General features: G+C 45.2%; 1 protein-coding gene across 1 annotated transcript in view; it reads right to left on the reverse strand.

Annotated features, from left to right (window-relative positions):
* Positions 1-12,224, reverse strand: part of LOC137363743 (rhotekin-like) — a 159,010-nt gene that overhangs the window by 85,561 nt on the left and 61,225 nt on the right. Inside the window, exon 6 of the mRNA XM_068027344.1 lies at positions 3,178-3,402. Coding sequence (XP_067883445.1) covers positions 3,178-3,402 — 225 coding nt within the window. The remainder of the gene's footprint in view (positions 1-3,177; positions 3,403-12,224) is intronic.

Genomic DNA, 12,224 nt, shown 5'->3' on the forward strand with positions numbered 1-12,224 from the left:
CAAGTGCTCTGCTGTAAAATCTTTGATAACGAACTCTAGAATTTTCCCCACTACCGACGTTAGGCTGACTGGTCTATAATTCCCTGCTTTCTCTCTACCTCCCTTTTTAAATAGTGGGGTTACATTAGCTACTCTCCAATCTGTAGGAACTGTTCCACAGTCTATAGAATCTTGGAGGAAGACCACCAATGCATCCACTATTTCTCGGGCCAATTCCTTAAGTACTCTGGGATGCATACCATCAGGCCCAGGGGATTTAACGGCCTCCAATCCCATCAATTTCCCCAACACCATTTCTCCACTAATACTGATTTCTTTCAGTTCCTCTCTCTCACTAAGCCCTGTGTTCCCCAACATTTCTGGAATGATATTTGTGTCCTCCTTTGTGAAGACAAAACCAAAGTATGCATTCAGTTGGTCAGCCATTTCTTTATTCCCATAATAAATTCCCCTGTTTCTGACTTTAAGGGACCTACATTTGTCTTCACCAATCTTTTTCTCTTCACATACCTGTTTAAAAATAAGGGGTCACCCATTTAAGACAGAGATGAGGAGAAATTTTTTCTCTCAGAGGGTCGTGAGTCTTTGGAATTCTCTTCCTCAAAAGGCAGTGGAAGCAGAGTCTTCAAATATTTTTTAAGGCAGAGGTAGATAGATTCTTGATAAGCAAGGGGGTGAAAGGTTATTGAGGGTAGGCGGGAATGTGGAGTAATCAGTTCAGCCATGAACTTATTGAATCACGGAGCAGGCTCGAAGGGCCGAGTGGCCTACTCCTGCTCCTAATTAATATGTTCGTATGTTCTTATAACACAGAGGGTTGATGAAGCTTCAGCTGTTTACAATCTATATCAATGAGTTGGACGAAGAGGCTGAGAATAATATATCTCAGTTTGCTGATGACAGTGTTAAGGTAAGCTGTGAGCAGAGCATAAAGAGACAGCAAGGAGATATAAAAAGGTTAAGTGTGTGGGCAACAAAGTGGCAGCTGGAGTATAATGTGGGGAAATGTGAGGTTATTCACTTTGCTAGCAAGAACAAATAAGCAGAATTTGTTTAAAAAGGAGTGAAACTTTTAAATGTTGATGTTCAGAGAGACTTGGATTTTTTTTTATTTGTTCGTGGAATGCGGGTGTCATTGGCTAGGCCAGCATTTATTCCCCATGACTAATTCCCTTGAACTGAGTGTCTTGCTCAGCCATTTCAGAGGGCAATTCAGAGTCAACCATATTGCTGTGAGTCTGGAGTCACAGGTAAGGACAGCAGATTTCCTTCCCTAAAGGACATTCGTGAACCAGATGGGTTTTTACAACAGTTGACAACGGTTTCATGGTCATCATTAGATGAGCTTTTAATTCCAGATTTAGTAACTGAACTCAAATTTCACCATTTGCCATGGAGGGATTTGAATCCATGAGCCTGGGGCTCTGAGTTACTGGTCTAGTGACATTACCACTACATCACTGCCTCCCCTACTTGTACAAGAAACACAGAAAGTTAGCATGCAGGTACAGCAAGCAATTAGGAAGACAAATGGCATGTTTACCTTTAGTGCAAGGGGATTGGAGTACAGGAATAAGGAAGTATTGCTCCAGTTGTACTGGGCTTTGGTGAGACCACATCTGGAATACTGTATTCAGCTTTTGTTTCCATATATAAGGAAGGATATACTTGCACTGGAGGCAGTGCAGTGAAGGTTCACTAAATTGGCCCCTGGGATGAGGGGGTTGTCCTATGATGAGAGGCTGCATAAATTGGGTCTATATTCTCTGGAGTTCAGAAGAATGAGAAGTGATCTCATTGAAATAGAAAAGGTTCTGAAGTAGCTAGACAGGGTAGACACTAAGAGGTTTTTTCTGCCGGCTGGGGAATCTAAAACACAGGGACAAAGTCTCAGAATCAGGCGTCAATCATTATTGAACCCCTGTCCCCAGAGAATTAGCTTGGGCCTCTGGATTACTAGTCCAGTGACTATGCTACCGCCTCCCCATGGTGCTACTCCTGCTCCTATTTATGTTCTTATGGTGATGCAGTTGATGTGGTGCACATGGACTTCTACAAGGCATATGATAAAGTTCCACATAACAGGCTTGTCAGCAAAGTTAGAACCCATGGAATAAATGGGACAGTGGCTGTATGGATACGAAGTTGGCTGAGTGACAGGAAACAGACAGTAGTGGTGAACGAGCTTTTGTTTTTCAGACTGGAGGAAGGTATATAGTGGCGTTCTCCAGGGGCCGGTACTCGGATCACTGCTTTTCTTGATCTATAATAATGACCAAGACTTGGGTGTACAGGGTACAATTTCAAAATTTGCAATGACACAAAACTTGGAAGTATTGTGAACTGTGAGGATAGTGATAAACTTCAAGAGGACATCGGCTGGTGGAATGGGTGGACAAGTGACAGATAAAATTTAATGCAGGAAAGTGTGAAATGATACATTTTCGTAGGAAGAATGAGGAGAGGCAATTTAAAACAAAGGGTACAATTCTAAAGGGGGTGCAGGAGCAGAGGGACCTGGGGGTATATGTTCATAAATCATTGAAGGTGGCAGGACAGGTTGAGAAAGTGGTTAATAAAGCATATGGAATTCTGGGCTTTATAAATGGGGCAGAGAGTACAAAACAAGAAAGTTATGATGAATTTTTATAAAACACTGGTTCAGCCTCAACTGGAGTATTGTGTCCAGTTCTGGGCTCCACACTTTAGGAAGAATGTGAAGACTTTAGAGAGGGTGCAGAAAAGATTTACGAGAATGATTCCAGGGATGAGGAACGTCAGTTACATGGGTAGATGGAGAAGCTGAGGTTATGAAGGGTCTGGACAGAGTATACAAGAAGAAACTGTTCCATTGGCGGAAGGATCCAGAACCAGAGGACACTGATTTAAGGTGATTGACGAAGGAACCAAAGGCAACATGAGGAAAAACTTTTTTATGCAGCGAGTGGTTAGGATGTGGAATGCACTGCCTGAGAGTGTGATGGAGGCAGATTCAATCGAGGCTTTTAAAAGGGGATTAAATAGTTATCTGAAGAGAAATAATTTTCAGGGAAACAGGGAAAAGGCAGGGGAGAGGGGCACTGGCTGAGTTGCTCTTGCAGGGAGCCAGAATGGACATGATGGGCCGAATGGCCTCCTTCTACGCTGTAACCATTCTATATTCTATGAATAACGTACGCCACAGGTGCAGCTGGTAACAAGACGGGGCTGATGCCACCATTGGCTGTTGCAGTCTCTCCAGTGACGTCAAGGCCCAATCGAACCTTCTTCCCTGTTGAACGTCCCAGGGAGCTGCTGAGTTTGCTTGCAAGCTTTTTCGGTGCGCTGGCAATTGAGAATTCCTCTTCTACACAACAGCTGTAAATCTCCACCTTCATCTCAAAATCAGGTCCAACACTGGAGCTAAAATAGAAAATGATGGGATTAGAAAATGGCAGAAATGATCAGACCATCAGAAGAAACGAGAGAGATGGAGGAAGAAAGAGAATCAGATAGAGAGAAAGAGAAAGAGAGAGAGAGAGAGAATCAGACATAGAGAGAGAGAGAATCAGAGAATGAGAGCGAGATAGAGAGAATCAGAGAGTGAGGGAGAGTGAGAGAGAGAGAATCAGAGAGTGAGAGAGGGAGAGAATCAGAGAGTGAGAGAGGGAGAGAATCAGAGAGTGAGAGAGAGAGAGAGAGAATCAGAGAGTGAGAGAGAGAGAGAGAGAGAATCAGAGAGTGAGAGAGAGAATCAGAGAGTGAGAGAGAGAATCAGAGAGTGAGAGAGAGAATCAGAGAGTGAGAGAGAGAATCAGAGAGTGAGAGAGAATCAGAGAGTGAGAGAGAGAGAGAATCAGACATAGAGAGAGAGAATCAGAGAATGAGAGCGAGAGAGAGAATCAGAGAGACAGAGAGAAACAGAGAGTGAGCGAGAGATAGAGAGAATCAGAGAGTGAGGGAGAGTGAGAGAGAGAGAATCAGAGAGTGAGAGAGAGAGAATCAGAGAGAGAGAATCAGAGAGTGAGAGAGAGAGAGAGAATCAGAGAGTGAGAGAGAGAGAGAGAATCAGAGAGTGAGAGAGAGAGAGAGAGAATCAGAGAGTGAGAGAGAGAGAGAGAGAGAGAGAATCAGAGAGTGAGAGAGAGAGAGAGAGAATCAGAGAGTGAGAGAGAGAGAGAGAGAATCAGAGAGTGAGAGAGAGAGAGAGAGAGAGAATCAGAGAGAGAGAAAATCAGTCAGAGGGAGATAGAGAAGGAAAGAATCAGAGAGAGGGAGAGAGAGAGAATCAGAGAGTGAGAGAGAGAGAGAATCAGAGAGTGAGAGAGAGAGAGAATCAGAGAGTGAGAGAGAGAGAGAGAATCAGAGAGTGAGAGAGAGAGAGAGAATCAGAGAGAGAGAGAGAGAATCAGAGAGTGAGAGAGAGAGAGAGAGAGAATCAGAGAGTGAGAGAGAGAGAGAGAGAATCAGAGAGTGAGAGAGAGAGAGAGAGAATCAGAGAGTGAGAGAGAGAGAGAGAGAGAGAGAGAAAATCAGTCAGAGGGAGATAGAGAAGGAAAGAATCAGAGAGAGGGAGAGAGAGAGAATCAGAGAGAGGGGGAGAGAGAGAGAGAGAGAGAGCAAAAATCAGATAGAGGGAGAGAGAGACAGGGAGTGATAGATAATCAGAGAGAGCCAAAGAGAGAGAGAGCGAGAATCAGAGAGTGAGAGAGAGAGAATCAGAGAGAGAGAGACAGAATCAGACAGAGGGAGAGTGAGAGAATTAGACAGAGAAAGAGAGAGAGAGAGAATCAGACGGGGGGGGGGGGGGGAGAGAGAATCAGAGACAGAGATAATGAGAGAGACAGAGAGAAAATCAGTCAGAGGGAGAGAGAGAATCAGACAGAGGGAGATAGAGAGAATCAGACAGAGGGAGAGAGACACCGAGAGAGACAGAGAATCAGACTGAGACGGAGAGAGTGAGAGAATTAGACAGAGAGAGAAAATCAGAGAGACAGAGAGAATCAGACAGAGGGAGAGAGAATCAGACAAAGGGAGAGGGAGAGAGAGAGAAAGAGAGAGAGAATCAGAGTGAGTGAGAGAGAGAGAGAATCAGACAGAAGAGAGGGAGAGAGAACTAACTTGATTGAGTTTTTTGAGGAAGTGACGAAGATGATTGATGAAGGAAGGGCAGTGGATGTTATCTATATGGACTTCAGTAAAGCCTTTGACAAGGTCCCTCATAGCAGACTGGTACAAAAGGTGAAGTCACACGGGATCAGAGGTGAGCTGGCAAGATGGATACAGAACTGGCTCAGTCATAGAAGACAGAGGGTAGCAGTGGAAGGGAGCTTTTCTGAATGGAGGGATGTGACGAGTGGTGTTCCGCAGGGATCAGTGCTGGGACCTTTGCTGTTTGTAGTATATATAAATGATTTGGAGGAAAATGTAGCTGGTCTGATTAGTAAGTTTGCGGACGACACAAAGGTTGGTGGAGTTGCGGATAGTGATGAGGATTGTCAGAGGATACAGCAGGATATAGATCGGTTGGAGACTTGGGTGGAGAAATGGCAGATGGAGTTTAATCCGGACAAATGTGAGGTAATGCATTTTGGAAGGTCTAATGCAGGTGGAAGGTATACAGTAAATGTCAGAACCCTGAGGAGTATTGACAGGCAGAGAGATCTGGGCGTACAGGTCCACAGGTCACTGAAAGTGGCAACGCAGGTGGATAAGGTAGTCAAGAAGGCATACGGCATGCTTGAATTCATCGGTCGGGGCATAGAGTATAAAAATTGGCAAGTCATGCTGCAGCTGTGCAGAACTTTAGTTAGGCCACACTTAGAATATTGCATGCAATTCTGGTCACCACACTACCAGAAGGACGTGGAGGCTTTGGAGAGGGTACAGAAGAGGTTTACCAGGATGTTGCCTGGTCTGGAGGGCATTAGCTATGAGGAGAGGTTGGATAAACTCGGATTGTTTTCACTGGAACGACGGAGGTGGAGGGGCGACATGATAGAGGTTTACAAAGTTATGAGCGGCATGGACAGAGTGGATAGTCAGAAGCTTTTTCCCAGGGTGGAAGAGTCAGTTACTAGGGGACATAGGTTTAAGGTGAGAGGGGCACAGTTTAGAGGGGATGTGCGAGGCAAGTTTTTTACACAGAGGATGGTGAGTGCCTGGAACTTTCTGCCTGGGGAGGTGATTGAAGCAGATACGATAATGACGTTTAAGAGGCATCTTGACAAATATATGAATAGGATGGGAATAGAGGGATACGGTCCCCGGAAGTGCAGAAGGTTTTAGTTTAGGCAGGCTTGGAGGGCCGAATGGCCTGTTCCTGTGCTGTACTGTTCTTTGAGAGAGAGAGAGAATCAGACCGAGGTTGAGAGAAAGAATCAGACAGAGGGAGAGTGAGAGAATTAGACAGAGAGATAGAAAATCAGACAGAGACAGGAGAATCAGATGGAGAGAGAGAGAGAGAGAGAGAATCAGAGAGAGGGGGGGAGAGAGAGAGAGAGAGAAAAAATCAGACAGAGGGAGAGAGAGCGAGATAATCAGACAGAGAAAATCAGACAAAGAGAGAGAGAATCAGAGACCAACAGAGAGAAAGAATCAGTCAGAGGGAAAGAGAGACAGGGAGTGAGAGAGAATCAGAGAAATCCAGAGAAGAGAGAGAGAGAGAGAATCAGACAGAGGGAGAGACAGAGAGAGAGAGAATCAGCCAGAGAGAGGCAGAAAGAGAGAGAGAGAGAGAGATTCAGTCAGAGAGAGAAGGGGAGAGAGAGAAAAGGGGAGAGAGAGAAAAGGGGAGAGAGAGAAAAGGGGAGAGAGAGAAAAGGGGAGAGAGAGAAAAGGGGAGAGAGAGAAAAGGGGAGAGAGAGAAAAGGGGAGAGAGAGAAAATCAGAGAAGAGTGAGAGAGAGAGAATCAGACTGAGAGAGAATCAGACAGAGAGAGAGAGAATTAGACATAGAGGGACAGAGAGAGAGAGGATCAGACAGAGAGAGAGTGAGAGAGCGAAAATCAGAGTGAGAGAATTAGACAGGTAGAATCAGACAGAGGGAGAGAGAAATCAGACAATGAGAGAGAGAATCATAGAGTGACAGAGAAGACAGAGAGAGTCAGAGAGAGAGAGAGAGTCAGACAGATGGAGAGTGTGAGAGAATTAGACAGAGAGTGAATCAGGGAGACAGAGAATCAGACAAAGGGAGAGGGAGTGAATCAGAGAGGGCGAGAGAGAGAGAGAGATAGAATCAGAGAGAGAGAGAGAGAGATAGAATCAGAGAGAGAGAGTGAGAGAGAAAATCAGACAGAGTGAGAGAGAGAGACAGGGAGTGAGGGAGAATCAGAGTGAGCCAGAGAAGAGAGAGAGAGAGAGAGAGAGAGAGAGAATCAGACAGAGAGAAAATCAGACTAATTCTATCTAACAGGAACATGCCGGCCCTGAACTCTTCCTATCTCACTTTTAAAAGCCTCCCACTTGCCAGACGTCCCTTTACCTGTAAACAGCCTCTCCCATTCAACTTTTGAGAGTTCCTGTCTGATGCCATCGAAATTAGCCTTCCCCCAATTTAGGACTTCAACCTGAGGACCAGTCCTATCCTTTTCCATAACTATCTTGAAGCTAATAGAGTTATGGTCACTGGTCTCAAAGTGCTCCCCCACTGACACATCAACCACCTGCCAAGCCTCATTTCCTAAGAGGAGGTCGAGTGTAGCCCCTTCTCTAGTCGGGCCATCCACATACTGCTTCAGAAAACTATCCTGGATACACTTAACAAATTCTTCCCCATCTGATCCCTTCGCACTAAGGCAGTCCCAGTCAATATTAGGGAAGTTAAAATCACCTACTATTACAGCCCTATAATTCCTACACCTATCTGTGATTTCCCTGCATATATACTCCTCCACTTCCCTCTGACTATTGGGGGGCCTATAGTGTACAGTCATACAGCACAGAAACAGGCCCTTCAGCCCATCGTGTCTGTACTGACCATCAAGCACCTAACTATTCTCATCCCATTTTCCAGCACTTGGCCCGTAGCCTTGCATGTTATGGTGTTTCAAGTGCTCATCTAAATGTTGAGGGTTCCTGCCTCTGCCACCTCTTCAGGCAGTGCGTTCCAGATTCCAACCACACTCTGGGTGAAAACATTTTTCTCAAATCCCCTCTAAACCTCCTGCCCCTTACCATAAATCTATGCCCCCTGGTTATTGATCCCTCTGCTAAGGGAAAACGTTTCTTCCTATATAATCTCTCAATGCCCCTCATACTCTTGTATACCTCTATCATGTCGCCCCTCCACCTCCGTCGTTCCAGTGAAAACAATCCGAGTTTATCCAACCTCTCCTCATAGCTAATGCTCTCCAGACCAGGCAAAATCCTGGTAAACCTCCTCTGTACCGTCTCCAAAGCCTCCACGTCCTTCTGGTAGTGTGGCGACCAGAATTGCACGCAATATTCTAAGTGTGGCCTAACTAAAGTTCTGTACAGCTGCAGCATGACTTGCCAATTTTTATACTCTATGCTCCAACTGATGAAGGCAAACATGCCGTATGCCTTCTTGACTCCCTTATCCACCTGCGTTGCCACTTTCAGTGACCTGTGGACCTGTACGCCCAGATCTCTTTGCCTGTCAATACTCCGAAGGGTTCTGCCATTTACTGTATACTTCCCACCTGCATTAGACCTTCCAAAATGCATTACCTCACATTTGTCCGGATTAAACTCCATCTGCCATTTCTCCACCCAAGTCTCCAACCGATCTATATCCTGCTGTATCCTCTGACAATCCTCATCACTATCCACAACTCCACCAACCTTTGTGTCGTCCGCAAACTTACTAATCAGACCAGCTACATTTTCCTCCAAATCATTTATATATACTACAAACAGCAAAGGTCCCAGCACTGATCCCTGCGGAACACCACTAGTCACATCCCTCCATTCAGAAAAGCACCCTTCCACTGCTACCCTCTGTCTTCTATGACTGAGCCAGTTCTGTATCCATCTTGCCAGCTCACCTCTGATCCCGTGTGACTTCACCTTTTGTACCAGTCTGCCATGAGGGACCTTGTCAAAGGCTTTAATGAAGTCCATATAGATAACATCCATTGCCCTTCCTTCATCAATAATCTTTGTCACTTCCTCAAAAAACTCAATCAAATTAGTGAGACATGACCTCCCCTTCACAAAACCATGCTGCCTCTCGCTAATAAGTTTATTTGTTTCCAAATGGGAGTAAATCCTGTCCCGAAGAATCCTCTCTAATAATTTCCCTACTAAGGAGAAGGACGATGCAGGTATTGAGATCAGGGAGGGGGATTGTGATATACTTGAACATATTAGCATTGAAAGCAAGTATTAGTTTCTCAAAATGGAGAGGTGTGACCAGTGGTGTTCCACAGGGATCCGTGCTGGGACCACTGTTGTTTGTGATATACATAAATGATTTGGAGGAAAGTATAGGTGGACTGATTAGCAAATTTGCAGATGACACTAAGATTGGTGGAGTAGCAGATAGTGAAGGGGACTGTCAGAGAATACAGCAGAATATAGATAGATTGGAGAGTTGGGCAGAGAAATGGCAGATGGAGTTCAATCAGGGCAAATGCGAGGTGATGCATTTTGGAAGATCCAATTCAAGAGTGAACTATACAGTAAATGGAAAAGTCCTGGGGAAAATTGATGTCCAGAGAGATTTGGGTGTTCAGGTCCACTGTTCCCTGAAGGTGGCAACGCAGGTAAATAGAGTGGTCAAGAAGGCATACGGCATGCTTTCCTTCATCGGACGGGGCATTGAGTACAAGAGTTGGCAGGTCATGTTACAGTTGTATAGGACTTTGGTTCGGCCACATTTGGAATACTGCGTACAGTTCTGGTCACCACATTACCAAAAGGATGTGGATGCTTTGGAGAGGGTGCAGAGGAGGTTCACAAGGATGTTGCCTGGTATGGAGGGCGCTAGCTATGAAGAGAGGTTGAGCAGATTAGGATTATTTTCATTAGAAAGACGGAGGTTGAGGGGGGACCTGATTGAGGTGTACAAAATCATGAGAGGTATAGACAGGGTGGATAGCAAGAGGCTTTTTCCCAGAGTGGGGGTTTCAATTACTAGAGGACACGAGTTCAAAGTGAAAGGGGAAAAGTTTAGGGGGGATATGCGTGGAAAGTTCTTTACGCAGAGGGTGGTGGGCACCTGGAACGCATTGGCAGCGGAGGTGGTAGATGCGGGCACGATGGATTCTTTTAAGATGTATCTAGACAGATACATGAATGGGCAGGAAGAAAAGAGATACAGAACCTTAGAAAATAGGCGACATGTTTAGAGAGAGGATCTGGATCGGCGCAGGCTTGGAGGGCCGAAGGGCCTGTTCCTGTGCTGTAATTATCTTTGTTCTTTGTTCTTTGTTCTTTTATTAGCTGTTTTAGTGGGCTTAAAAGTGGATAAATCGCCAGGCCCAGTTGAGATGTATCCCAGGCTGTTACGTGAGGCAAGGGAGGAGATAGCAGGGGCTTTGACACAAATTTTCAAATCCTCTCTGGCCACAGGAGAGGTACCAGAGGACTGGAAGACAGCGAATGTGGTACCATTATTCAAGAAGGGTAGCAGGGATAGACCAGGTAATTACAGGCCGGTGAGTCGAACATCAGTGGTAGGGAAAATATTGGAAAAAATTCTGAGGGACAGGATTAATCTCCACTTGAAGTGGCAGGGATTAATCAGGGACAGTCAGCATGGCTTTGTCAGGGGGAGATCGTGTCGGACTAACTTTATTTAATTTTTTGAGGTGGTGACGCAATGTGTAGATGAGGGTAAAGCAATTGATGTAGTCAATAAGAACTTCAGTAAGGCTTTTGATAAGGTCCTGCATGGGAGATTAGTTAAGAAGGTAAGAGCCCATGGGATCCAGGGCAATTTGGCAAATTGGATCCAAAATTGGCTCCGTGACAGGAGGCAGAGGGTGGTGGTCGAGGGTTGTTTTTGAGAGTGGAGGCCTGTCACCAGTGGTGCACCACAGGGATCGGTGCTGGGACCCTTGCTGTTTGTAGTGTACATTAATGATTTAGATATGAATATCAGAGGTATGATCAGTAAGTTTGCGGATGACACGAAAATTGGTGGTGTCGCAAATAGTGAGGAGGAAAGCCTTAGATTACAGGACAATAGAGATGGGCTGGTAAGATGGGTGGAGCTGTGGCAAATGGAATTTAATCCTGAGAAGTATGAGGTGATGCATTTTGGGAGGACTAACAAGGCAAGGGAATATACAATGGATGGTAGGACCCTAGGAAGTACAGAGGGTCAGAGGGACCTTGGTGTACTTGTCCATAGATCACTGAAAGCAGCAGCACAGGTAGATAAGGTGGTTAGGAAGGCATATGGGATACTTGCCTTTATTAGCCGAGGCATAGAATATAAGAGCAGGGAGGTTATGATGGAGCTGTATAAAACGCTAGTTAGACCACAGCTGGAGTACTGTGTACAGTTCTGGTCATCACACTATAGGAAGGATGTGATTGCACTGGAGAGGGTGCAGAGGAGATTCACCAGGATGTTGCTTGGGCTGGAGTATTTCAGCTATGAAGAGAGACTGAAAAGGATGGCATTGTTTTACTAAGAGCAGAGAAGGATGAGGGGGGACATGATTGAGGTATCCAAAATTATGAGGGGCATTGATAGGTTAGATAGGAAGAAACTTTTTCCCTTAGCAGAGGTGTCAATAACCAGAGGGCATAGATTTAGGTAAGATGCAGGAGGTTTAGAGGGGATTTGAGGAAACATTTTTTCACTCAGAGGGTGGTTGGAATCTGGAACACACTGCCTGAAGCGGTGGTAGAGGCAGGAACCCTCACAACATTTAAGAAGCATTTAGATGAGCACTCGAAATGCCATAACGTACAAGGCTACGGGCCAAGTGCTGGAAAATGGGATTAAAATAGTTAGGTGCTTGATGGCTGGCACAGACACAATGGGCTGAAGGGCCTGTTTCTGTGCTGTATAACTCTATGACTCTACGGTAAACCTGTGGAATTCTCTACTACGGAAAGCAGTTGAGACCAAATCATTAAATATGTTCAAGAAAGAGTTGGATATAGTTCTTAGGGCTAAAGGGATCAAGGGATACAGGGAGAAAGCGGGAACAGGTTACTGAGTTTGGATCATCAGCCATGATCATCATGAATGGCCTACTCCTGCTCCTATTTTTCTATGTTTTAACAGCCTGGGGTGTATTTCATCCGGCCCTGGTGATTTTTCA

This window comes from Heterodontus francisci, chromosome 1, assembly GCF_036365525.1.
Source record: "Heterodontus francisci isolate sHetFra1 chromosome 1, sHetFra1.hap1, whole genome shotgun sequence".
Taxonomy (NCBI): domain Eukaryota; kingdom Metazoa; phylum Chordata; class Chondrichthyes; order Heterodontiformes; family Heterodontidae; genus Heterodontus; species Heterodontus francisci.